A 27,473-nucleotide genomic window follows, 5' to 3' on the forward strand; every position below is an offset into this window, starting at 1 on the left:
ACGGCAAAAAAAGAAGGCCCAAACTAGCAAAACTCGGAATAACGGTTTGACGCCGTTCTCCGTGCAAGATATTTCAACAACTCGCTCTTTGTAGAACGGGAATAAAAAATAAACCAGGCTTCTTTTCTAATGGCCAGAGGCGGCCGCGATCTTGTCTAGACGGCGGAGCGCCGCCTCACCGTCATCTGCTCCCACCTCCGCCCGCCCGCTGCCGCCGCGCCGATGGCGGCGCTCCTCCGAGCCGCCCGCGGTCTCCGCTTCTTGCTGCCGTGCGGGCAGAGGCGAGGCGGGCGGGGAGGAAGGGGGCGGGAAGAAGCGCTGCGTCTTCTGTGAGATCATTCGAGGTGAATCCCCTGCTTGCAAGGTATCCGCCCTGCTGCTCTCTTCTATGGTTGATTCTTACCATATTTAATGCGAGTTTTAGTTAAAACGGTAGTTCTTTAATGGATAATGAAATTAGGGTTCATGCTGTTCTCTAACCAGTATTGGTTGCATTTAATGGATAGTAAATTTAGACTTTTATTTATTATATTTTGTTTAAGAAAAATTTGAAAGTTAAATAAAATGTTTGGCTTCATGTTATCGTGGCTTGTTTCTCTACATAGCATGACCGTGTTATATTCTGGATTTGGGGCGTTACACTAAATGGTATCAGAACGTTTAAATTCAAACATAAATACTAAAACCCATAATCCTCGATATTCAGAAAATCATTAACTACAAATTCATAATCAATTTAAAATACTAAAATTCTTCTACAAAATCATCAAGTTTGTTTGTGTAAACTCCAAGCCTGTACCATTCTTCGTTCCTATCGATCCTATTCGTCTAGAGAGAGAAAAATAAAAATAGAGATATACGAGCGACATAGTTTAGTAAGTAAATCTTACTCTATCTTATCGGATCAAGCATAATTTTTTTCATGTCAATGCATTATTTAAGAAAAAAAATAGATATTACAAAATAAAGTATTTCATAGAACAGTTTATTAAAATAAGTCATAAAGCCAATCATGCATGCATAAATTATTCATATTTCATAAATATGGTTCCAAGCTTATTTTATAAATAAATTTATAAATCATCCTTATGCCATTTAGCCATATCATAGTTTAAAATATTGCTCACAGATATTCATGCTATAGCTACTTTATACCCGCGGTAGGCCCCATGTTCATAATCGACAAAGATTTTTGTTTCGTATACCAACTTTATACCCGCTGGCGGGCTTGTGTTCATATGGATGCTAGCTTCGGACGTCGATATTTCCAATTCTAGAGATCATACAAGGTTGTAAGTGTTGTATGCGAGTGCAATCTCAGATTGCTATTGGCACGGTATGTGCCATTTCTTGCAGGTGTTGGGAATGCACTAGAACAATGCATAGACACAACATATGATAGTTCATGCCAACCAGCTCAGAAAGCATTCTAATCCTTGATAACCCAAAAACCTTGCCAAAGTAACATTGGACCATTTTGCAATAGTTTGTGGTTTATTCATGAGAAACCCATTATGCTGGTCCAAAGTTGTTTGTCTGAATTATTGCTATTCTAGGTGAAACATCGCGAAAGAAACATCTTGATTTAGATCAATTTAAGCTTGTTTTGGTTACAACCACCATCCGCTGAAAACATTCTGCTTTATACCAGTTAAGACATGCTAAAACCGAAATGGTAGCAGCTACCAATATTTTAAATGATGGTTGGATGTGAGAGAACTAGAAGAAGCATTTTGGCATTGTGAAAATTGAGGATTAGATGATGGACAACCATGCATGAAGAACCAACAATACTTGGATTCTAGGTGCCTATTTAAATTAAGAAGAGATGGCATTTATCCTTGAGCAGAAAATGTATTAGCTTGCCAGACTTGCAAGTTCACATCATAAAAATGTTTATGTGTATGTATGTATGTATACATATAGTTCGACGACACATTTTATGTTCTTTTTAAAAGGAGTTAACAATTTTAAAAATAAGGATGGGCCATCCAAATTGAAGATCCAAACCATTGAATATGATCTTTACTGAAAAAAATGCCTATAAATAATGTTCACATATTATGATGGTCTCTAACCTATGCATCAAGTTGGTACTAAAATGATTAGTATCAATTATATTAACGCAGTAAAATTCATGATAAGGCATGTGTATTGAAAATATACTTTATGGATCATGATCTACGCATCTTAAAACATTGGTAGATTTAGATTCACTAGGTTTGATGATTAGATTATAATAAAACATAGTACCATGCTATTAAAACCATCCATTTGAACACTTATTTGATGGATAGGTTAGAACACCAAAACACATGAATTTTGGTTTCTAATATTTTTTGTAGAGTGGATCATATTCAATGGTTTAGATCTTGAATCTGGATAATCCGTTATTGGTTTTGAATCATTAACTCTTTTTCAAGGAGTCAATATGAAAGTGTGTTCCAAATACATACATAAATAATCCCACCCACCTGCCCATACACACAAACACATATATATGATCATAAATAGTGGGAATGATCAACTATATAATATAATATATTTAGGAAAATTATATAATTTAACTTCTTTTTATTCAAGATTTGTAGTCATGTAGTTAACCTTTTCTTTTATTTCTTTCTTTTGTTCACCATTAAATCTTTTTTCGCCCGTGTCTAAAATTTCTTATCATTATGTGCTATGCGGACATTCTTAGGATTCATATCTTCAGTTTGCATTGTCAGATGATGGACTAATAATTTTTTATTTAGATATTGGTATATTTCAGCAATGATTGGTGATATTAATACTGATTGATTACTAAAATTTTCCATTTGCAGCTTTATGAAGATGATGTATGCCTATGCATTTTGGATTCCAATCCATTGAATTATGGTTAAGGTACTTTCTAGCTTATTAGTTTAGAATTTTTATTTTTGAAAAATGCAAGATAAGTGACTTGGAGGTCAATCTAGCATTATTGTTGAAAGGCATTGGAAACCCTTTACTAAGTGAAACATGATATTTTTGGTGCTGTCTTATGGTCATTCTTCATTTCCTCATTATAAAATCAGGAAAAACATTTCATGTTGGATCTATAAGGAATAATTCAAAACATGATAACATCATAAATTATATGTTTCGCCTGTATGTATCATAAACTCTTATTTTTTTGGTAACATGTACAATATTTTAATCTTTATATGATTGGTTTGAATTGGAATCTTGGGGGTCTTTGCCCCCTGTTCTCTTGTAATTATCTCTTTTCTTTTTTTATTTCTTTATACTCCTGTTATCTTAGTGAAGTTTAGGTGGGGCTCTCCCCCTCCTTTTCCACACACATTATATATATATATATATATATATATATATATATATATATATATTTAAATGATTGGTATAATAGTTTTCCCTTCAGAATTTTCTACTCGGTCCTTAATAGATGGTACAGGGCTTGTTTATCATGTTAAAGGTGGACTTGGAAATTTTAGCATAAGTTTATGGGTATTGTAAGCATCAATCAGTTTTTCTTTCGAAAACCTGGACCATCAGTTAGTGAAAAGAGGAAGGGAAAGGGTAAGTTGGCTGGGACACAGATTTTGTTCTTGTTATTGCTCATGTTGTTGAATTGTAACTCTTTATGAGAATTAGCCACAGCATCTAAAACTTATTTTTAGTTTATTTTCATTACTTCGGAGAGCCAAACAACCAAGCATGAATCAATTTTGATAGTAGAAGTATCAAGTCATGAAAAAGGGAAATATGCACTATAAACTTGGTTGATTTGTTTTCTAATATCTGAAAACTAATGGAATATCTACTTGTTGTGATATCGTTTCTGGATTTCTCCTTGCATTTCTTTTTGTTGGCACTCTCTTATCATTCCAAAATCACAATTTCCTTTGCTTGAAGCAACTCCTTCTCCTATGGGTCTTGTCCACTAATTCATATCAAAGCTTGCTTGTTGCTATACCTATCTGTTCACAATATTTAATTTTTTGTGACTATTTCAACTTTTCACTTGCGAGAATTTCATACAAAATATGAAACTAACCTCTTGTAGGAGGTTGGACAAGACAGTAATTGAGTTTTATATGCTTTCATCAAGTATGCTATTGAAAAAAGAGAAAATCATGTCGAATTTCTTCATCATTTTCTAAGTACAACAGTAAATGGACTCTCTCCAACTATCATTTATTCTCTTTCTGCCTGTATCTACATGGATACACCTCCTTATGCTGCTGGACCCTGTTATATACTTCTCATAATTAACTAATATCTACATAGAAAAGAAATCCTGATGTACTATCAATATCTTTACTTGACAGACTAGCTTCTCTAGCAGCCAGATTAACTAAATGAAGGCAAACAGTAGTTAGGATGATGATGTCTCAAGCTTTTCTATCTTTAATCGGCCTAGTTGAGGAGAATATTGAGTTGCCACCTAAGTTGTATAGGTGAAAACATGGACATACCTACCTACCTTCCTATACATGTACGTTTGTACATACCTACGTGCTTGAAATTATGGTTGAACCTTAAGTATAGATTTCAATATTAAAACATGCAATTTCTAACAAGATAAGCAGATTTTGTTCTAAACGAAGTAAGGAAGATATTTCAAAAAGGTTAGGCAACAAGAATGTGATAGGGATTTGAGCAGGTTAAAAGTTTTTATGCTAGTGAAAAAATATGTCATATATGATATAGTTGTGTCAAGCTAATTATTTGGACTTTTATCTCTTCTTTTGTTGACTGATGGATGTTAAATTGTTAATTTATAAAATGAGATCCTAAAACTAGATTTTAATTGATCAAGATTGCACTCTGGCTTATGATGACTCCTCTAGATGAGATCTCCTTTCTATTCTCTTAGACTTCTCATGATTTTGCTTAACATCGAGGAGACAAGATGCTTGGAGGTGAAGGTTTCACGACCTACTCCTTATTAGTCCTCAAGTAGCATTCATATTATAAAATGCAGTAGATTAGCATGTGAGGCTTTTGGAGAGAGAGCATATTACCTGTGATATCTGCAGTTCCATGGAGTCTTAAGTTGTTGATTATCATGTCACTGAATAAGGCTTCTTGATGTGCCATTGCAGCATCAGTAGCTACAAGGCCTATGTGCTGCAGTTTGGATTTTCCTGCTGTAACAGTGGTGGCAGCTCATGAAATTACTATGGAGATAATGTGGTCAGGCTTGCTTTTCAGCTATACTTCTTCTAATTGTTGTTGAAAAGAGGACTAGTCTTTTGTAAAAGAGTTAATTGTAACAAGCTTCTAGGTCATATTGGATATAAGTTCTGCTCTATAAACAAAGGTGACGAGCAAAGAGGTTTTATTCTCTGCTTCGCCTTAAGGCTAGTCTTCATGTTGATAATTGATTAAAAACATGATGAACAGTTTGCTCTTTTTCATTGATTTATACTTGCTAGGAGTTACATTGCTCCTCCATATTGTGTTTGACCTCTTTTAGTTTGACAAGCTAATGAAGTTGGAATGTTTTGAACAAGGTATGATGCTGGTTACTAGGATATTTTTAATGGGTCAAAATTTAGGGTGGCATGCCTTCTTGAACTTTTCTTGAAGTAACAAATGCATATAAATTTGTCAATGAGCTAATGGATTACAAAAAGTTTCGAATAGGGGGAAACCTCTAGTAAAACATACATATTATTATGATCAAGTCATGACAAAATATACTTATTGGAAAAGATAATTTGTTGACCCCCTAATGGATTTTGATGAACACAAAACACTAGAGTATAATTCCCTTTATCTTAACAATTTATTTGAGGATTTCAGGTGTTTAATTAAGAATATTGTTAAGAAATGTCTAGGCAAGTTTTCATATTTTTCAAGGATTTATTGAAGAATTTTTGAGATGAAGAAAACAGATCAGGGACAGCCGAGACGTCTCCGATTTGTCACAGAGACGTCTCTGGCACGAACAGGAAGAATTGGCACGTCTGGAGATGTCCCCGGCACCTGGCGAGGCGTCTCGCAGGGTCGGAGTCGACTCCTGACTCTGCGGAGTCGACTCTCTCAGAGGCGGCAGAAAGACCGATTTCAAGGAATGCGCCCGAGTCGTCTCCGAAGGACGCGGAGTCGTCCCCACGCATAAAAAGCAAACTTCCCGAGACGTCCCCAGAAAGCGCGGAGTCGACTCTCTCAGGAGATTCCAGAGGACTTGTTTTTCGGTGATAAAACTGCGGAGTCGTCCCCGACGTCGCGGAGTCGTCCCCATGCAAAAAGCGCAAACATCCCGAGACGTCCCCGTAAAGCACCGAGTCGACTCCAAACAACGTCAAAAGAAATTTTATACAGCCGAGACGTCTCGCGTTGAAGCGGAGACGTCTCCGGAGCGCCTGGGACGCGACTGACAACTTTTGCAGGTTTGGTTTGAATTTCAAATCTCTTTTACTTTATCTCTAACGGCTATATTTGCTTTTTGGGCTATAAAAGGGACCTCTTAAGTGCTTCTCAACAACTCCTCACCAACCAAACACAAGATCATTCAAGAGAGAAGAAAGAGAAAGAGGTTCAAGGGAGTTAGTGCTTTCAAGAGGAGAAATCAAGTGCATTCAAGCTTTCCCATCTGATTTCGTGCTCATCTACTCACTCCCACTTGGCAATCAAAGCTCGCATTCAAGCCAACGTGATCCACATCGGAAGAACCACCATCATCCACGCTTCCAACGGCAAAAAGGGTTCTTCCGATTTTATTGTTTCTCATTGCTATATTTGCTTTCATAAGAGCTTTTAAATCTTTGTAAAACGTTTGAATATTGAGCTTGTTCCAGTCAAGGGACTTGGAACAAAGGATAGGTGTCCCAAGCCTAAGTTAAAATTGGGGGATTGTAGGGTTCGTTGTTAGCCCGGGGTAAAACAACGAGTTGGGTAGTTCACTCGAAAAACTACCGGATTGTAGGGTTCGTTGTTAGCCCGGGATAAAACAACGAGTTGGGTAGTTCACTCAAAAAACTACCAGATTGTAGGGTTCGTTGTTAGCCCGGTGTAAAACAACGAGTTGGGTAGTGCACTTGCAAAACTACCGGACTGTAATCTGGAGGATTATAGTGAAATTCCCAAGAGGTCTTGGGGAGTGGATGTAGGTGCTGGGGTGCACTGAACCACTATATGTTTGTTGTGTTTGTGATGCTTTTTGTCATTGTCTAACTTGCTCACTTACTTACTTAGATAAATTGCTTGCTTAACTCTTATCCGCGCATCCTTTAGTTGCAAGCATATTCAATTTACTTAATCAAGTCTCATTCAATAAATCAAACTGTTGCTAAGTTTAAATTCCACTGTGCATCTATACAACTTAGCATAATTAATTGAAAAGTGTTAGAAGTAGCCTAAAAGTTTTAAAAGACCCAATTCACCCCCCCTCTTGGGTTGTATCTACTGGGCAACAAGTGGTATCAGAGCCGGTGCTCTATAATTTCTTGCCTTGTGTTTTTGACCTAACCGTCAAAGAGCCAAAGATCATGACAACTCAAATAGATAATTTTCTAGGAGAGGGACAATTAATTGATAGACCTCCACTATTTAATGGCATAAACTATACACATTGGAAAGCACGCATGCGCGTTTTCATACAATCGCTTGATTATAATTTATGGAGCATTATAGTCAATGGAACACACACAAACACTAATTATAATGAGAAAATGGCTCAACAAAATTCAAAAGCCATGAACTTATTATATTGTGCATTAGATAGGAATGAGTTTAATTGCATATCTTCTTGCATAACTGCTAAAGACATGTGGAATATGCTAGAGGCTAAATATGAAAGCACTAACATTTTTAGTGAATCTGAAATTAGCTCTAAAGAAAAAGAGAGACAAGGTGATATTGAAAACCTATGCCTTGTGGCACACAAGGACGAGGTATGTATTGAAATGCAAAGTGTCTCCTCTTCTGAATATGAAGTATATGATAAACTTGAAAATGATTTTACACTTGATGAGTTACATGATGCATTTCTTGATCTAATGAAAGAACATAAGAAACTCATTTGTAAAAACAAGAACCTGAAGAATGAAAAGAAAATCCTAGTAAATGAAACTGAAATCTTAATTAAGGAAAATAAAGAACTAAATCAGAAAAACCAACTTCTCACTGAAAGCCATGATAAACTTAAGAAAAATAATGAATTGCTTTCAGAAGATAACAAAAGATTAACTAAAGAAGTTGACAAATTAAAACCTGTTGTTGAAAGATTTACTTTGAGCTCTGAAAAGTTGAATCTAATGATAAATAATCAAAGAGCTGAATTTGATAATATTGGATTGGGATGTCAACCTTGGTACACCCAAAAATCTTTCAAGAATATGGTTGTTAAAACAGTTTCTAATCATTTTAAAATAGATTCTTATAATGCTGATAAACAGGAACAAAGGTTATGCAAAATCTCTTCTGTTCCTAAATCTGTATATTACAAATTTGATAAACCTAAAAGGCAAAAACAGAAAACTGAAGGGTTATCTACCACTCATGTTAAATCCATGTTTGTTAAATTTAATAAGAAGATGCAGAAATACACTTCTTGTAGTCCTAAAATCTGCAAGCCTATGGACAAAATAGCTATTAAGAAAATATGGGTTCCAAAAGGAACAATAATAGCTAACCTGCAAGGACCCAAAAGAGCTTGGGTTCCTAAGTTGAAAATATAAATATTTTCTGCAGGTGTGTCTAGCACTCAAGGCTCCAACAAAAGATGTTAAATTGGACATTGGGTGCTTTAGACATATATTAAAGAATGAAACTTAAAATATACTTAAGAAAAGTGACTAAAATGGAAGAAATAATGAAATTAGTAATTCTTGCATCCTCTCATACTGAAATTGTTTTATTAGTTGATTAAAACATAACTTGCAAGTATTAATCATTCTTTTCTTGTGATATAAGTGATATTTCTGATATGAAAAGAAAATATATCCAAATCACTCCATCTTTCTAGATTATGCTTTACTTATAGATGGATAATTTGGTAAATCAATTCTCCTAAGAATAACTCCATGAATTCTCTATATGCTTGACTGAGAGTTTTTATCCATGGCATTATTGTTCATTGATCATAGATATGAAAATGTGTACTTGGTATATCTTTGAATATATGCATTATAAATACTATGATCAAAGAATTCTTTTTGGCATATAAAATTAACTTATGCTAGTATGGACCTAATCTCAAAAGATCTTGTCATTGGTTTACTTAGATTATCTTCTGCAAGGTCAAAGTTTGCTATGCATGTTAACTAAGGAAACAAACAAGAATCAATTTCTAAATCTAAAGATGTTGTTTCCATCACTAAGTTTTCACAAGCTTACATTGGATTTATTCTTGGCAAGTAAAATTAAAGTATTTTCTGCATTTGCTAAATCTTGTGAAAGGGATCAAATGAAAAAGGTTTGTAAATTATGAAAGTAAAAGAAGTATCATGGCATAGTCTTGAAAACCATTTTTTTTATTAAGTTGTGCACAGAAAATAATATTGAATACAATTGTTTCTGCACCAAGAACACCATAAGTAAAATAGGATTAATAGAATCCTTGAAGAAATGAAAAAGGCAATGATGTATGATCGTCATCTACTTAAATGTTTTTTTTTAAAAAGCTATCATCATTGCTTGTCATATATATGGTTTCTATTAGATCTATTTTTGATGAAAACTCCATTTGATCTTCTGAAAAATAGAAAATGATCTGTTGCATATCTTTCATATTTTTCAGTAGTATATGTTATGCTTGATATGGTTTCTTGAAAACAATGCCAAATCTGATAAAGATATTTCTATCTTTGGATATCATTCATCAAGCAATGCATATAGAACATTCATGAAAAGATTCTAGTTGTAGAAATATGAACTCATTTTATTCTTTATGAGACTAATGATTTATTATCAAGATACTAAAATTAAATTATATATGTATATGGTTAATCTTTTACATATAACAATCTGAAAACTTGTTAATAATTAGAACCAAATTGAGTTTTTCAGAAATACACTTAATGAAGTAAAATTGATGATTACTAAAAGACTAAATTAAGAAAAGATGAAATAGATCTTGATGAAATTCTTGCATGATTAGAAGTAAAGATCACCATTATCATTTGCTTGCTTTATGAGCTTTATATTCTATCAAATGAATGTATAGAATGCACTCCTAGGTGCTTATTTTATTAAAGAAGATATATGTTAAATAACCACCATATTTGAAAACACTCATTACAAATATGATAAAGCAATATATGATTTGGAACAAGCATCAAAAGCATGATATAAAAGTTTGAGTAACTTTTTGATAGAAAGTAATAGTGATAAATCTATGCATCAAAAAGAAGAATTTGTGATATCTTATTTGCTCAAAGTATACATTGATGATATCACTTTTTGGTTCTACAAACGAGGATTTATATGAAGATTTTACTAAGCTCATGCAAGGTGAGTTTGAAAAATGTATGATGAATGAATTAACATCTTCTCTCAAACTCCAAATTAAGAGAAACAAGAAAGAGGATCTTCATTGACCAAAGTTAGTCCACAAGAAAACTTTTATAGAAGATTGGCATGAAGAAGGTATTCTATGACCTCATCTTGTAGAATTTGAAAAGAATGAGCAAGGTAGATCTATTATTTTTAAAGCTGTATTGAAGCATGATAGAATACTTATTTTATCATACAGCTAGTAGACCAGATTGTATGCTCATTATGTGCAAGATTTCAATCTAACTCTAATGAATCATAATTTATTGATAACAAATAAATCATAATCTGAATTTTGATAGAAACAACTGTTTAAGATAAGTTGATTAAAATTTAGCTAGCGTGTCTTATTGATAATTATCTTAAGCAAATAAAATCTAAACTAAATTGATTTTGAAAATAAAAAATTGATTTGACCTTGATAAATCTTCATATTGCCTCACATGCTTGTCCTTGAACCATCTTGGTTAATGAAACTATCTCTTTAGTTCAAGTGATATGTGCTTGCTTATACTTAGGCAATCTCCTGAGTAAAGTGACTCAACATTCAACTAGTGTCATATCTTGTATTGAGTCATCTAGTTAAAAATATGGTAGATGAATGTTTTGTATCTTGAAGAAACTAATGACTTTCTTTCAAGAAAGAAAAGGAGTTTGCAGGATCCTTGAGCAAGAAAATGGGAGATTTCAACTTGAAGGACACCTCCATAAAAGGTACAATAAACATTCACATGCAAACAAGAGAGAGGACTTTTTTTAGCCAAAAGGTTACACATAAGAAATCTAGTAGGTATTTGACTTGAAGAATGCAGAATGATTCGGTAATTTTAGATACCTCTCTCATAAATTAGCTGAGCAAAGTCATTAACTTAAATCTTACTATGGCATGATTAAAGTCTTTAATTATTAATTTCTTGATATCATGTCTATATATGTATTGATTGACTTGTGCTTTTAGAAATTGTTTCATGGTTTGCCCAAACTAAAATATATCTTTATCTATGTCATAACCATGAACTACACAAGTTTATACTTAGAATTTTGATTTAAAATGACTTGTGAGAAGCTATGAATTCTTGAGCATAATGAAAATGTGTTCGCATGATATACCTCTATATGATACATTTGATTATTTCTTTATTCTGCTCTTTCAAGAAAATTACTTGAGAATAACAAAAAGAAAGAGAGATAAAGGAGAGATAATGAATATTATTCAAGAGAAGTAAAATCTAAGTAAAGGCAAATACTCCAATCTTAAGAAAAAGCAAAACAAGCGTAATATATTCACCACATTTGTAAGACTTGTGTGAGCATTCTTTTGGAAGGATAAAATCCGTAATGAATTATACTTAAATAGAGGGAGAGTTTAAAGTAAATATTTTAACCTTTCTATATTGCTCATCATAGGGATGGTGCCAATGGGGAGGCTAGTGGTAGTACCCGGCACTATTTGATCCAACTATTCGGTGTAGGGCATATTAGGGACGGCACAAGAGGGAGGCTAGTGGTAGTACCTCGTGCCCCTTCCAACTCCACCGGATAGGGAGCAAATAGAGTATAGAGTATAAGAAAGTAAAAATGAATGACAAAGTAAATGAAAGTATATAAGAAGAATCAAGTCAAGCTTTAATCACTTGAAAACACATTTCAAGGATGAAATCAGTGCAAAATTATATTTAAATAGGGGGAGTTTATTTGAAAAGAATTGATTTTGATCCTTGACATTCTTTTTCTTATTATTTTAATGCATGACTTAACACATAATATATTTTGCATGTGGCATGATGTCTTGAATTATGAGTTCTCAATATTTTGTAATGCTCCATGCTTGGATAATTTGATTGAATGTTTGAAATACTATATGAAGTTATTTTATGGTATTATTGAAAAGAAATTTTAAATTTGTCGTTCACAATCATCTTTGAAATCTGAAAGTTGAATAAATTTGTAAAAAGGAGAAGAGAAGTATATCTCTAATTAGGCAAAATGAATTGATTTTGTTTTATCTTTCAACTTGCCTAACCTTGGTATATAATGTTCTAATTCATACCAAAACTCAACATAAATACAAATATTCTGAATATGCTCTTATATGTTTGAAATATGTGTTTTCAATAGTAATGATTTAAGATGAGCTACAATGTGGAAGATACATATCTCAAATTATGATTTTGAAAGCCTCTATTGAAAATCTTTATGAAATTCAGAATCTGATTTTGTATAAAAGCTTAAACTCAATATGATTTATAGATAAAAACTACAGTTTAAGAAAAATAGAGAAATTCTGATGCCTTGATTGTTTGCCCCGATACGCATCTGAAACATATCATTTCTTATCTTTAAAGTGTACTAATATTGGTCCAAATGATGTGTCTTTCGATGATCTTGATTGCAAACAAAAAAAAAAAAAATTTCTAAATATATGATTTTATTTTGATATTAAAAGATTTATTGTGCTTCATGTATACATTGCTTTGAGCTCTATAAATATATATACCTCAATGGTAATCTATATGTTTTTCTCTCCTACATTCTTAAAGACTTCCATCAGAATATATATAGAGTGAATGATCTTAAAGTTAGAAATATTTCAGCTCACTCAAACGATTCTAAAAGAAAGAAAATGTAAATGCTTTTGAAAGAAACTGAGCTTCAAATGAATCATTTTCTGATTAATATTTATATACATTTTCTCTAAGATTAAGAGAAAGCATAACTTGTTCTTGAAGGATTAGAAAGAGTAATTGCTACAAATTTTGAATAACACTAGATTACTCTACATTCTCGATATCATAGAAAAGAATGATTAAAGAAGAATGCATCTTTTGAGGGGGAGCTTTAGATATTCAGTATCTCATACCTTGATTTTTATGGATTGATTTTGATGAACCTCCTTATATTGCAAGACTTGCTTTAATTATATAATAAGCTTATACCTTGTGATGAGTTCTATAAAGGTTGTCTTATCTCAAACGTTGAGTCTTATGAAAATAAGCTGAAACTTATAGAAAATATATATTTTTTTTGAGATTGACAATTTTATTGAACATTATCTTCAAATTTTAAACTCTTAAATGGAATGATCAATTGAGGGGGAGAAAGAAAATCTCAGAAGGAGAGATCTTATGGAACTTAATCGCATAAATCTATAACTAAAGGAGAGAGAAAGCATACTAAATGAAAAGTGATTCTAATGCTCTCCAATATGTATCATCTGAAATTTAAATCTGAAAATCTTTATGATACACCTTGAGGCTTATTATTTGGTTAATATATCTTATGCATAAATCATGAACCAAATTGCAATTCAAACAGTTGATCTTAAGAGCCTCTAACTTAATGAAAAAGCGGGAGAATAATGAAAACCAATTTTTGGAATTTACTGATGAGTTCTTATTGGCTTGTTCTCTAGAACTTCAATTTTTATGCCAATTCATTATTATATGTACCAAAATGTGTTTCCTTTTTAAAGGATTAAAGTCTTTATAAGAACCTTCAAAGCTTTGAATTTTATGTATGCTCTAAGATATATCATAAATTGCATGAATTCATGTTTTTGGCATTTATGCCATAATATTTTTACACCATAAAAGAACTTTGCAATCATACTTAATATACTGCTCTTATACTCTGAAAATTAGTTAAATTGCTCTCATGTTGATAAAATACTTAATATATTGGGCAAAAGATCTTAAATGAACAAGCTTTCATACTTATTATTGAAGAGAGGTTAGATTTCCATTCGTGCTTTCCTTGAATATCATTTGTGGTACTTCTTGAATTAACTTAAGAAAGATTCCATCTACACTTGAGTTGAAAACTATCCTTGGAATCACATTAGATGTGCTCTCATCATAATTTGCTCTGAAATTATCCGAAATGGCTCTGATCTATGCTCATTTATCTTTTTCTAACATTATTGCCTTGAGCATTCTTATCTTTGTGCTTAATGTTTCACTATCTTTTTGATGTTGTCAAAAAGGGGGAGAAATATCTGAGTATATGCTCATAATGCTTTATGTGTTGCATTTACTCCAAGTTTTGTCAAAAAGGGGGAGTAGAACCAATATGGAATGCAAAATGCAAAATTTAAACTCATACTTGAAATTCTAATTAGAATCAACAAAATGAAAAGATAAAATTGAAGAATATTGGCTTTAAGACAATTGTCCTTCTGGAAAAGAAAGGGGGAGTCAAAAGTATTTGGTTTTTAATTGTTGTTAGCATCAATATTTCATTAATTTACATCTTAACTTGATTCAAATTCAGTTGATATGCTAAAATTGCTCAAGAGCTACTAAGATCAATACTTATGCATAAGGATAGAACTGAAAGTTGACTATTTTGAATTATGCACACTGTATCTAGCTCTAACCAAAACACAATACTTGTACATCTGATCAAATACTGTGTATATGTTTAAATTTCGAATTTTGCATATACTCAGTGTTTTGTCATCATCAAAAAGGGGGAGATTGTTGACCCCCTAATGGATTTTGATGAACACAAAACACTAGAGTATAATTCCCTTTATCTTAACAATTTATTTGAGGATTTCAGGTGTTTAATTAAGAATATTGTTAAGAAATGTCTAGGCAAGTTTCCATATTTTTCAAGGATTTATTGAAGAATTTTTGAGATGAAGAAAACAGATCAGGGACAGCCGAGACGTCTCCGATTTGTCACAGAGACGTCTCTGGCACGAACAGGAAGAATTGGCACGTCTGGAGACGTTCCCGGCACCTGGCGAGGCGTCTCGCAGGGTCGAAGTCAACTCCTGACTCTGTGGAGTCGACTCTCTCAGAGGCGGCAGAAAGACCGATTTCAAGGGATGCGCCCGAGTCGTCTCCGAAGGACGCGGAGTCGTCCCCACGCATAAAAAGCAAACTTCCCGAGACGTCCCCAGAAAGCGCGGAGTCGACTCTCTCAGGAGATTCCAGAGGACTTGTTTTTCGGTGATAAAACTGCGGAGTCGTCCCCGACGTCGCGGAGTCGTCCCCATGCAAAAAGCGCAAACATCCCGAGACGTCCCCGTAAAGCACCGAGTCGACTCCAAACAACGTCAAAAGAAATTTTATACAGCCGAGACGTCTCGCGTTGAAGCGGAGACGTCTCCGGAGCGCCTGGGACGCGACTGACAACTTTTGCAGGTTTGGTTTGAATTTCAAATCTCTTTTACTTTATCTCTAACGGCTATATTTGCTTTTTGGGCTATAAAAGGGACCTCTTAAGTGCTTCTCAACAACTCCTCACCAACCAAACACAAGATCATTCAAGAGAGAAGAAAGAGAAAGAGGTTCAAGGGAGTTAGTGCTTTCAAGAGGAGAAATCAAGTGCATTCAAGCTTTCCCATCTGATTTCGTGCTCATCTACTCACTCCCACTTGGCAATCAAAGCTCGCATTCAAGCCAACGTGATCCACATCGGAAGAACCACCATCATCCACGCTTCCAACGGCAAAAAGGGTTCTTCCGATTTTATTGTTTCTCATTGCTATATTTGCTTTCATAAGAGCTTTTAAATCTTTGTAAAACGTTTGAATATTGAGCTTGTTCCAGTCAAGGGACTTGGAACAAAGGATAGGTGTCCCAAGCCTAAGTTAAAATTGGGGGATTGTAGGGTTCGTTGTTAGCCCGGGGTAAAACAACGAGTTGGGTAGTTCACTCGAAAAACTACCGGATTATAGGGTTCGTTGTTAGCCCGGGGTAAAACAACGAGTTGGGTAGTTCACTCAAAAAACTACCGGATTGTAGGGTTCGTTGTTAGCCCGGTGTAAAACAACGAGTTGGGTAGTGCACTCGCAAAACTATCGGACTGTAATCTGGAGGATTATAGTGAAATTCCCAAGAGGTCTTGGGGAGTGGATGTAGGTGCTGGGGTGCACTGAACCACTATATGTTTGTTGTGTTTGTGATGCTTTTTGTTATTGTCTAACTTGCTCACTTACTTACTTAGATAAATTGCTTGCTTAACTCTTATCCGCGCATCCTTTAGTTGCAAGCATATTCAATTTACTTAATCAAGTCTCATTCAATAAATCAAACTGTTGCTAAGTTTAAATTCCACTGTGCATCTATACAACTTAGCATAATTAATTGAAAAGTGTTAGAAGTAGCCTAAAAGTTTTAAAAGACCCAATTCACCCCCCCTCTTGGATTGTATCTACTGGGCAACATAATTGGGATAGTTCCATGAAGTTTTTATAATATCACTGGAACCTCCATTTTATAGATATAAACCCAGCTGGCATCATATTTATTGGGGAATCATGGCTTTTATCTTAAGAATTGCAATTTCTCATGGTCCACAGTTATAATCAAGTGCCTGTTCTGGTCTTGGAGTCACCTTGGTTCAGCATTTGTGGATCAAAGTCTTTTCCTTAAAACAATATCTCAAAGTTGACCTTTATTAGGCATAATATTTTTGTCTTAACTTATATGAATTTCTTCTCTTTAAGATGCATTTTGTTAATTAGAATTTAGAAGGATTCGTCATAACTGCCTGTGGGCCCTTGAGCTTGTTGGTCTCTCATATCATCATTCCAAAGATCATATGCATGACTAAATCCCCATTGAACTAGATATACTAATTTTAGAGTAGATTTTCTAGAGATACACGCCCCTTATCCATCTATGGGTCATCCCACTACTAATTGTTTGTCATGTCCACTGCTGAATTGCCTTAGCTCTTCAATATATATGTATATATATATTAGAGGCTCTTTGTTTGCATGTAATTGGACAAGTTTGCAGTTGCAGCTATTGTAATTGTATTATAGTTATCTTTTGGATCCCTACAATTGCAACTACAGAGCTGCATTGTTGAACTGCAAAAAAGGGCCCAAATCTTGTAATTGGAATCGTATACAAAATTGATTGGCCTTGGTTCTAAATAAGATTTGTTGCCATTAGAAACTCAAATGTGTCCCCTCACCAATCTCCAACTATTGACATCTAATGTTTTTAATCTTGACATACTAAATATATTACTTATTTTAGTAAATATATTATAAAAATATAAATTTATTATAATAATAGTATAATTCTTATAATATCGAATAAATTTTATAATATTATATTAGTATGATATAATATTATTATATTACATCAAATATTTATATAAAATTATTTTATGATTTTATAGTATTATTATATCAGTATAGTAATTATTATTTTAATGTTAATAAAATAAATATTATTTTTATGATTTCTATTGTACCATAATCATTCTTATTATAATCTATATATAACGACAAATTATTTTATAGTGATATAATTACTAGTAATTATCTTTATAATAATATACGAATAATTTAATTATAATATTGTTTTTAATTATTATAAAAACATTATGATAGGAAAATTTTAGGTTCTTTGTAAACAAAGAGAATGATGTAAAAGATGTCTTTATTGCTAAGTCATGTTGTCATATTATGCTGATGGTTGTCGAACTGCCCAAGCAGCCCTTCACAATGACGTATTGCTGTGAGGACTTGTGCGGGCATGTGTTTAGTCCCACATCGGTTATTTGTTGGATAGATCTTGGGTACTTATACAGGATCAAGGAACCCAAATAATATCTTCCGGCTAGCCATTTTGGTGAGATCCTGGGTTGTTACAAATGGTATTAGAGCGGACCCAGCCTATAACCTATGTGGACTAGGGAACACTGCAGCACAGATCCATTAGAGCTGACCACGGATCGATCGTGGTATTTGTTATTAGATTTGATGGATTTGAACCCTTAGACTGACGAGGACGTCAGGGCTTGAATGGGGGGGAGTATCACTACAGGAAAACAGGCCTTTCTCGGCATTTTTTATAGCCTATGCCGACGCTTATAAGCGTCGGTGAAAGCAAAGCCCTCGCTACGGAAAGCGTCGCAAAAGCGTCGGCGTATGCGGTTCTTCCGACGCAAAAGAGCGTCGACATAAACTAGAACTGGGCGTGGCGGATAGTGGCGGGATTTTTTCCGACGGTTATGGCAAGTTTTTCCCGACGGTTTATAGCGTCGCTTAAACATTTTTACTGACGCTTTCAGAGCGTCGGCGAAAGCGTACGGGCCAGAGGATTTTTAACGACGCTTTAAACCGTCGGGAGTGGATTTTTTTTTTAAAAAAAGAAAAACAAATACATATTATAGCAAAATGAACCTGCATTACATTTACATCAAAACAAGCATTCAGATCATTCAAAAAATTCATATTGTCATATATGATGAAATTTACATAATAAGTTTAGAATTACAATGTAATTTGAAAAATATAAGAAAGATACATATAAAACTCCTTAAATAACAGTCTAAAAAGTATCATGGACCGGATTTAGCGCCATCATCATCTCTACGAGCTGTTGAAGTATCAGGAATCTAAAAAAAAAAAAGAAACTTTAAAAGTTAGAAATATGAAAATCATTAACTCATGCAAAATAAGTGATAATTATGTAAAGTCATCGAATACATATAGTTATTTACCTGAGGAGGGAGAAATCGCTGTAACATAGATGAAATATGCTCAAGCTGAGACTGCAAAGTTTGTTGGTTCTGCTTCAACTCCGCCAACTCTGCCTAATGGCGATCCTTCATATCTTCAATTGTTGCCTGAAGTTTACTAATTTCTGCATTGCTACTGCCTTCTCCAGCATTTCTTATATACATGCCCACCGCAGACAACTGAGTGGGGGTAACTCCAACGCCATAACCCCTCACTCTACCATAACGCTCTGGTCCCAATAATTCAGCGAGCCCTGAGCTTCGACATGACTGGTCGTGTCGGATGATGATGACTCCCCGACGCGCTCTGAAATAAGAGTTGTTGCTCTGTCCTATATCTCTCAAAAGAAAAAGTCATATTAATGTATGCCAATAATAGAACTAATAAAAATATCGTTGAAAGATTCAAAGATGAATACATACAACTATATCTCTTGCCTCCTCTCGAACAAAACTGCCATCTCGGTGGGTGTGAGTCATCTTATAAAACTCCACCTTACCAGGCTCCCTCCCGTTATCATCCATCTACAACAAAAGGTATATTGGCAAGCTAGTTATTATGATATATGCTATATGCTATATGATAGAACAGTTTAAAATAGTTTCAAAGAGTTTTAAAAAAACTTACGAATTCAGCTTTACGTCGAGCATAACTCATCGAGCTTGAAGTATGAGGAACAGTCTGAGAGGCTCGTGCAACTCTACCAATGTTGGAATATGTCTTCCCAAAAAAAGAATAAACAATATAAATTTGTAATCTAAATTATTAGTGAATACAATCTAAGGTATTGAAAAAATATACACAACCTGAGCTTTCTCGGAAAACCAATAGTGGACAAGCTCCTTCCACTGATGAGGGATTACATCAGGAGGACAAACACGGGCAACCTCCTCTTCTGTCATACCATCGTGCTTCCAGTCCGCCTTTAACTTGGCCCTATATTCTTTCCACTTGCGGTTGACGGACTTCAGTACCCAATCATGGCTCTCTTTAGGGAGCAAAAACTTTTTCTACACCAAAGTAATTAAAGAATGTTATAACAATGTTAAATCAAAAAATAAAATTGTGATAGTAAGCAAATTCAATTCTTTACCTCAATAACTTTAAGAAGCTCAACCTTATACGAAGAAAGCATTTCATTCCATTTCGTATAGTTGAGCGGACACAACTGACCCTTCTGCGCAACCGATCCTAGAAAAGTCGATAAAATGCTTGCAGCCCTCTTGATGGGCTGTCCCAGTTCATTGCAATGTACCACGATCTTCTCATCCTCGCGTAGACTCCACACGTCCTTTGCTCGAGTGGGTCCTCGTGTCCTCCTCACTCTCCCTAGTCCATCTATAAAATAAAATAAAATATCCATTAATTAAAACATTAAAGGCAAATTATTTAATATAATTAGAATGTAAGAAAAATTAATATATAAAATGTAAATCAAATTACCCTGGATATGCACGTCATCCATGTCTGGACAATCAGCAGGTGGCACGTGCTCAGACTGAGACTCGTGCTGAGTATGGGACTCATACTGAGAATGAGACTCGTGCTGCTGGGGCTCGTCGGGCTACTGGGACTGCAGGGACTGATCGGAAGAAGATTCCACGGATGTGTGCTGAAACTCAACATCTCTGAATCGTTTTCCTCGCGGCATGTTGTTACCTAGCAATCCTATAATCACAAAGGACCTTTCTATCGCCAACATGGCATACGGCAAATGGCATAAAGAGAGATTGGCACAATTCATAGTGTTAACAAGATTGGCACTTGTTTTTATTAATTCTCCTTGTCTTTTTGTAAGCATAAACATGGACAAAATGACAAATTGAGGTTATGGCACAATTGAGGGTAGGTGCTTAATTTATATGCTAGTTAGAATGATTGATACTATCCTATTATTAAGTATCTCAAAGATCCTTCAACCAAAGTTGATAGAAAGTTAGAACTCCATGTCATAAATTATTTGGTCCTAGGAGATGAGCTGTACCAAAAGAATGCAGATGGACTTCTCTTGAGGCTAAAATGAAATGAAACCAGACACTATTGATCTTCCCATGAGCAAAATATCATGAAAACTCGATACATTATTTTAGAAGACAAAATATAACATGAACCATGAGCATAGGATACAATAAAGCACTCTAGATCAACTACCATCTTTCAATCAAACAGCATATTTCTCCATCATAGCATTTATGGCAGGTAAAGTGAGTAGCAAGCAAATAACGAATAATTATAATCCATGGTTAATTAGCTAATCTACACTATTCTTGGCTTCATTATTTTGCAGATAACTAAGCAGATTCACATCGTTGATGATATATATAGACTGCATGGTCTTCCTGAATTTTATAAGGTATGCTTCTAAAAATGAACAAACAAATAAGTAAACTAATTGCATTGGCACTAGAGCCACCAGAAGCATAAAGCCATTCCTCCATTGCGGATATGTTAGTTTCCTGCCTCAGGGATGTCTGAAGAATGGATCTTGTCTTAATATTAGGACTTTATGTACCAGTAGAAGAGAACCAAATCAAGGTGATGGACAAATACTAAAATAGATGTCCCAGAAAATGCGTTTAATGTATACATTGGTTTGTATCATAAGGCTTTGGTGAACTGATTCTAGACAGTCCACAAGTCCATCAAAGCAGAACCATAAGTTATGAGGCAAATGGCCAGTCTGCCATTGATGGGGTAGGGGACCATGGCCAGACCTACTTTCTTAAAATTGTGGATACACATGCTGTTCAATCATCTCCTAGGATGTCCAGCGTGTCAAGTGACAAGAGTGGCCTTGCATATTGGATAGGATATGAAGTTATGATCATCCTAGCAAAGCAAGAGGTCATCACCACTGCTACATTTGTTTTTTAAATGGCACACGGAATGTCTACAGCGGACATCCAACATCCCTAGGACAGTGTGTTCTTCCATGCAGTTCAGTTCAATCATGTAATGACATTCAACATCTAAAAAAGACTGATTTATGTGTATTTACAAGAACGAGCATATATAATTTGAGTGGACATTGATGTGGATAAGACCAAACTTGAATATTAAATCCAAGCCTCCCAGAGGATTAGCCCGATCCTCTTATAATAAGCACTTCTCCCAAAGTAATCCTCTCTCCGCTTCATGGGGTGCAAGCCAAGCCCTGAGAAATCCAAAGGCCCAAAGTTTCAAGGGATCTAACATATATAATTTGTCGGACCACAGGTGATGTGAGATTTGATTGTCTTTGCTAGCATACTTCCATTAACATTACTCAAATTCAAGAAATGCAGTAATACCCGGTTGAAACAAATAGAAACTGTCGCCAAAACCGTTAATTTCATAAGCACACTACAAATTCCTTCTAAAATAAGCATTCAGCATACGAATCATTAAGATGCAAGGCTTCATTTTTGTAACCTATCTTTGCCTCTAAAAATCTTTTGAATTACCTCTTTCTCAGGCGGAGGGAGATGGGGACGGCCGGTTGGCGCCGCAGACGAGGAAGGAGGAGAGGAGGATGTGGACGGTTGCTCGGCGCCGGAGAGGAGGAAGGAGGAGAGGAGCTTGCCGTCGGACGTCGCTCGGCGCCGGAGACGACAAGGGCCGGTCGTTCATCGTCGGAGAGAAGGGAGGAGGAGAGGAGCTAGGGCTTAATCGATCGGGATGCAAAATGAGGAAGAGGGGGCCGTGAAGGGTTCTAGCATGCTATAATGGGCAGCGGAAGCTAGGAATTTTAAGAATTTCTTGATAAAGTTCCTTAACATAAAATCCTTATAAGCCAAGATCACCTTAATGGAAGCAATCAAATAATATAATATAAATGCAGAAATAGAAGAATACCTCTAACGCTAATCCAATATGTAGAATTTTCACTAGGTGCCCAAGTGTTCACCCTCCAACGTTGATCCACACGAAAACTTGATTTAAGTCTTAAGCTCCAAAGACTTTGATCCTTAATGCAGAATTCTTCTAAAGAATTCTAATGGCTTGCTTTCCTTTCTTTCTATTTTTCTTTAACCTTCTAAAATCACTTCTAATCCTTTTGTCCTAAAGAAGACCACCTTGTCTTGGCTTAGGACACACTAGAAGCAATGCTAGAAAGAAAAAAACTAATGTAAGAAAGAAAGAAGAGAGGAGTGGGGTGGAGTTGGAATGATGAAACCCATGGAGTGCATCCCATCCACACATCCTCTCATGAAAGGGCATCATCTAAAGGGCCATATCAAATAAGAGGAGGTGCAAATCAAGTGAGGAGGTGTATCAAATGATATATCCTTTCATGTGGTGCTATATTTTGACCAAGTCAACATCACATGCTAATCACATGTCCATCACGCCTCACCTCTTGATCTTTCATGATGATGATCCAAGGGCTCCAATGCAAGGCGCCATTCACTTGACCCATTATGTCTTCATCCAATGGTGGGATTAAGATCCAATGGTCAATTATGATAGCCATCCTCTAACCCAATCCAATTGGGTTAAACCAACTCTCCATTATGTCTTCATCCAACGTTAGATCAAGATCTAACGGTCTAGATTGAATGATTTATTAAATCTAATTCAATTAGACTCAAACCAAGCCAATTAGGTGCCAACTCTTGGCTAACCCATATTAGAACATGATCTAATCAAATTAGATCAATTAGGAATCGGATTCGAATCCAATTCGAATCAAGAGCTAAGGGTTTGCAACACATGCTAGGATGTCTATCTTGCAAACATGATCTAATCCAATTAGATCCTTAATAAGTTTTCTTGTGTGTGACCCATTGGGTTCCATACTTAGCCAGCAATAGGTGTGAGTGCGAGTTGACCCAACTTGATTAGAACTCTTCTAATTGATTTAAGTCCAAACTGCGCGAACCCGAACTTAACAATTAGAATCCTTTCTAATTGGTGATCGAATTAAACTCTTTAATTCGATCAAACCTATAAGACAAGATTGACGTCTAGCAATGTGTCATGTCTACCCGGAAAATATGAAATTTGGTGGAAATACCAAAAATACCCTTCAGTGGCAAGTTACCGTGCAATTCAATCCTTTAAACAAACTGCATCCCGAATATGTATATGAGTATGAATATATGGCAAACTCAATTTCATATTCATATATTTCTCTATCTTCTAACGATAATTCGAATAATGAAATATTAGAAACTCTTTCTAATTTTCATTGTGCTTTGATCAAAGGCTTCCTGAATTATCATATGATTAGAATAAATAGGATGTGATCTTCTCTTACTAGAAGTGATTAATTTCTTGTTGACCTACTCATAACCTTCGTACACATTCCACCATATCCAGAAGACCTCGTACATAACTTATTGTCATGAATGAGTGGAAACCAAAATATGGATTTATGTGCACAGGATACTATGGTGATCTCAGGTCAAAGGATCAGTTGCACAACTCCCACTAAGAGAATCATCTTTTGACATGTAAGTAAGACTTCATAAGATTTCTCTTTGTAGGTCAATTCAGTGAACTCATTTCTCTAATGAGCACCCACATCTTTGTATTAGTGTCTCCACACAAGTGATTGTGAGATCAATCACCCTTTGCATCGAGCATACATAAGATGTGCCAGTCTTTCCGGTAAACATTGATCCCCGACTCAATGTACCAATGACTGGAAATATTTAAGATTAGGATTTTAGGATTTTAGGTCTCACTAGTATGATCTCATCATAGCCTCAAAATCATTGCCTTAATCTAAGGGGTTCATCACAAATATAATCAACAGCATATGATGAAACACAATGCCTTTATTTATATTGAATGTCATGTACATGATTTGGAAAATCAAAAGAAAATCCTTCACAATACATATTGCGATTGGCTTGTAGGGCATCTACTCTTTCAGGCCGGCCGCTTGGTTTTGATGTTAATTTGACTTTTGACGACGCTTATACGCGTCGTCGTAGGAGGCGAGTACGACGACGCTAATAAGCGTCGTTTATTCCTACGCTTTTTAATAACGCGTCGGCTTTTTCTGTAAGATTACGACGACTCTTTTACGCGTCGTCTATTATTGACAATTACCGACGCTTAGTTAAAGCGTCGGCGAAGTTTGGCTTTCTTCTGTTTTTCCCGATGCTTGTCCCTAGCGTCGGGAAAAAACCATCGGCAAAGGCCAATTTTCCTGTAGTGTATGCGGGCATGTGTTTAGTCCCACATCAGTTATTTGCTGGGTAGATCTTGGGTACTTATACAGGATCAAGAAATCCAAATAATACCTTCCAGCTAGCCATTTTGGTGAGATCCTGGGTTGTTACAATTGCCCAGGCATTTGGCTTGACATATAAGTTACTCAACCATCATTTGATTCATATGCTTCTTTCTATTAACAAATGTGGTTTTTTGTTAACAACATTTTAACATTCCTTAAGTAATAGAAACTGAAAATTTTACATAAATCCTTGTTAACAATTAAGAGTGCTTCAGCCTATACTATGCCTTTTAGAATTTTCTGTAAACTTATAAAAGAAAGGGAGTAATAACATATTTTTCATTGAATAGTGGATATTTTCAAGCATCTTTGGCTGTCTGACTTGTTGGAGTTTGGGTTTCAGATCTATTGTTTTGAGTGAAGACCTATGGGTATCAGTTGCTCAGAACTTAAAATTATTGTTCTTTTTCTAATGTAATGATTTGTCCTTGTAATCCAGCTTGGTACAATGGGTGCTAATGAACGAGGTCATATTGGACCAAATAAAAGAAAGATTGCTTGTATACATAAATATATACTTACCATACAAAAAGAGAGAAACGGACAGACGGACACTTGTATGCCCGTGTGACTATTGTGCTTTCTCAGACAGGCGAGGCTTGAGGGTCAGCTAAGCTTTTGAAGGCTTATCTACCACCCATAACAACTATGGTTTTACTCTCTTAGTTTGTACATGATATGTACTTTGTATCCTAAAACTTCTGCTCTCATTAGTGTACTTTTATTGCATGCCTGCAACTAGTTCGCCTTTGCTACTTTGTTTCGTTGTATCATGACAATACAGGTGCAGTAGCGTCAACTGGAGACTGATCATATATATTATGGTATATCGGCTCATTATTACCCAATATCTAGAATTGCACGTGACTTGTATTTCCTAAATTACAATACTGTCAATATCTTGTTGAAATTTTCTGGAATTTGGATATTCAATCATGCTGGCCAGTATTGGAAAGACCATTAAATTTCAGTATTGACCTTTTCTTTTGAAGGTTACACAAGATTTTCCAAGTATTGATGAACTTAGAGCCTAGTAAGATAGGGACTGATGTCCACCTGGCTTGCTTGGTGCATAATGTGGTTTCGCTCATCGAGCAATCTGGACCACTTTAGATCTTACCAGAATCCTTGCAACTTTTCTTCTTTATTATGACTTCTGAGAGAGCTAAGCTCCATAACCATCAGATCTCTTGTTATAAGCCTGACGAAGCCACAAGCCCTAATAATTTTTTTGGACAACAACCAGGTGTTTTGAGGTCTCTTGATCCCCTCCTTCGGTCTCCTTCTAACATTTTCACTATTTTATATTAAGTTGTTATTTGGTTTCCCTACCGGATAAATTTTTTATTTTATATTTTATAGGCTCGTAAGCTATGTTTCTTCCATCTCTTCTCTGAGATTGTTTGTTTTAACTCTCAAGGGACAAAATTTCTTCTATTTGGCTATTTCTTTTTCTTCGCATTGAATTAGATTATTGGTTGTTCTTGTCACTCTTGTTCTTCTATGCGATCTTATTTAAATGACACTATATGTAGATTGTAGACCAACTATCCTTAATGAAAACTTTAGAAATCATGTAGAAGTGGTAGTGAGATGCAGCACCCCAGCTTTGGTTGAACAAGTTCTTCAAAATCTTAGGAACACCATAATGCCTCTCCTAAATCCATTTGCTTAGGAAATTGGTTAAATTAAAAGGGAAAACTGTATGGACTGTCCTGAATTAAATTCTTTTTTATATCAAACAATTGCTTGTTTTTCAAAGTTCGGTTTTTCTTCAATTGGTTGCGTGATTTTGCAGATTCTTTCAATTTGCCGATCAACAACGGATTAGCTACAGGACAAGTAATATTTCATGTATGTTATATCATCAAATTCAGTTTGCATGACATATTTAGTAAATCTTTCATCTATTTGATGCATCTCATGTAATATATATTAATTGCAGGCTCATTTCCACATAATTCCTCGTAAAGCAGATGACCAGCTATGGTCTTCTGAGGTGAGAGGATTCACACTACATTCATCTTGGCTTAACTTATTCCGTTGACTTTTAAACACAAAATTTTCAGTGTTGCTGTCAATCTTGTGAATTGCATTCAAGAATGGCTTTCTTCTCTTTCTAGTGATAGTTGCAGAACTCTGGACTTCTGCTTCCAAAATGTGTACAAGCTTAGGGGTCTCAATTTGTATTTTATGTACACCAGGCTCTCTTAAATATTTGTTCAAATAATATCTATTCAGGTTAATTTTAGGAAATTAATTATTTCGTAA

At 35.1% G+C, this 27,473-nt stretch overlaps 1 protein-coding gene and 1 long non-coding RNA gene across 2 annotated transcripts; both read left to right on the top strand.

Annotated features, from left to right (window-relative positions):
- On the top strand, positions 1-27,473 carry LOC103717535 (uncharacterized). The gene is made up of 4 exons (XR_005514892.3): positions 1-364; positions 2,823-2,883; positions 27,001-27,056; positions 27,148-27,473. It is a non-coding gene; the product is annotated as an uncharacterized LOC103717535 (long non-coding RNA).
- LOC149767814 (uncharacterized) lies at positions 6,937-25,940 on the top strand. The gene is made up of 2 exons (XM_089930188.1): positions 6,937-11,199; positions 21,264-25,940. The coding sequence occupies exon 1, from the start codon at positions 7,479-7,481 to the stop codon at positions 8,667-8,669; it is 1,191 nt and encodes a 396-aa protein (XP_089786314.1). The 5' UTR covers positions 6,937-7,478; the 3' UTR covers positions 8,670-11,199; positions 21,264-25,940.

This window comes from Phoenix dactylifera, chromosome 4 (genome assembly GCF_051530095.1).
Source record: "Phoenix dactylifera cultivar Ajwa chromosome 4, Ajwa_hap1_PhDact_Kaust_v1.1, whole genome shotgun sequence".
Classification (NCBI taxonomy): domain Eukaryota; kingdom Viridiplantae; phylum Streptophyta; class Magnoliopsida; order Arecales; family Arecaceae; genus Phoenix; species Phoenix dactylifera.

Bases quoted from the DNA above. Each gene is read 5' to 3' on its own strand.
- LOC149767814 (XM_089930188.1), top strand. From the start codon at position 7,479: ATGACAACTCAAATAGATAATTTTCTAGGAGAGGGACAATTAATTGAT.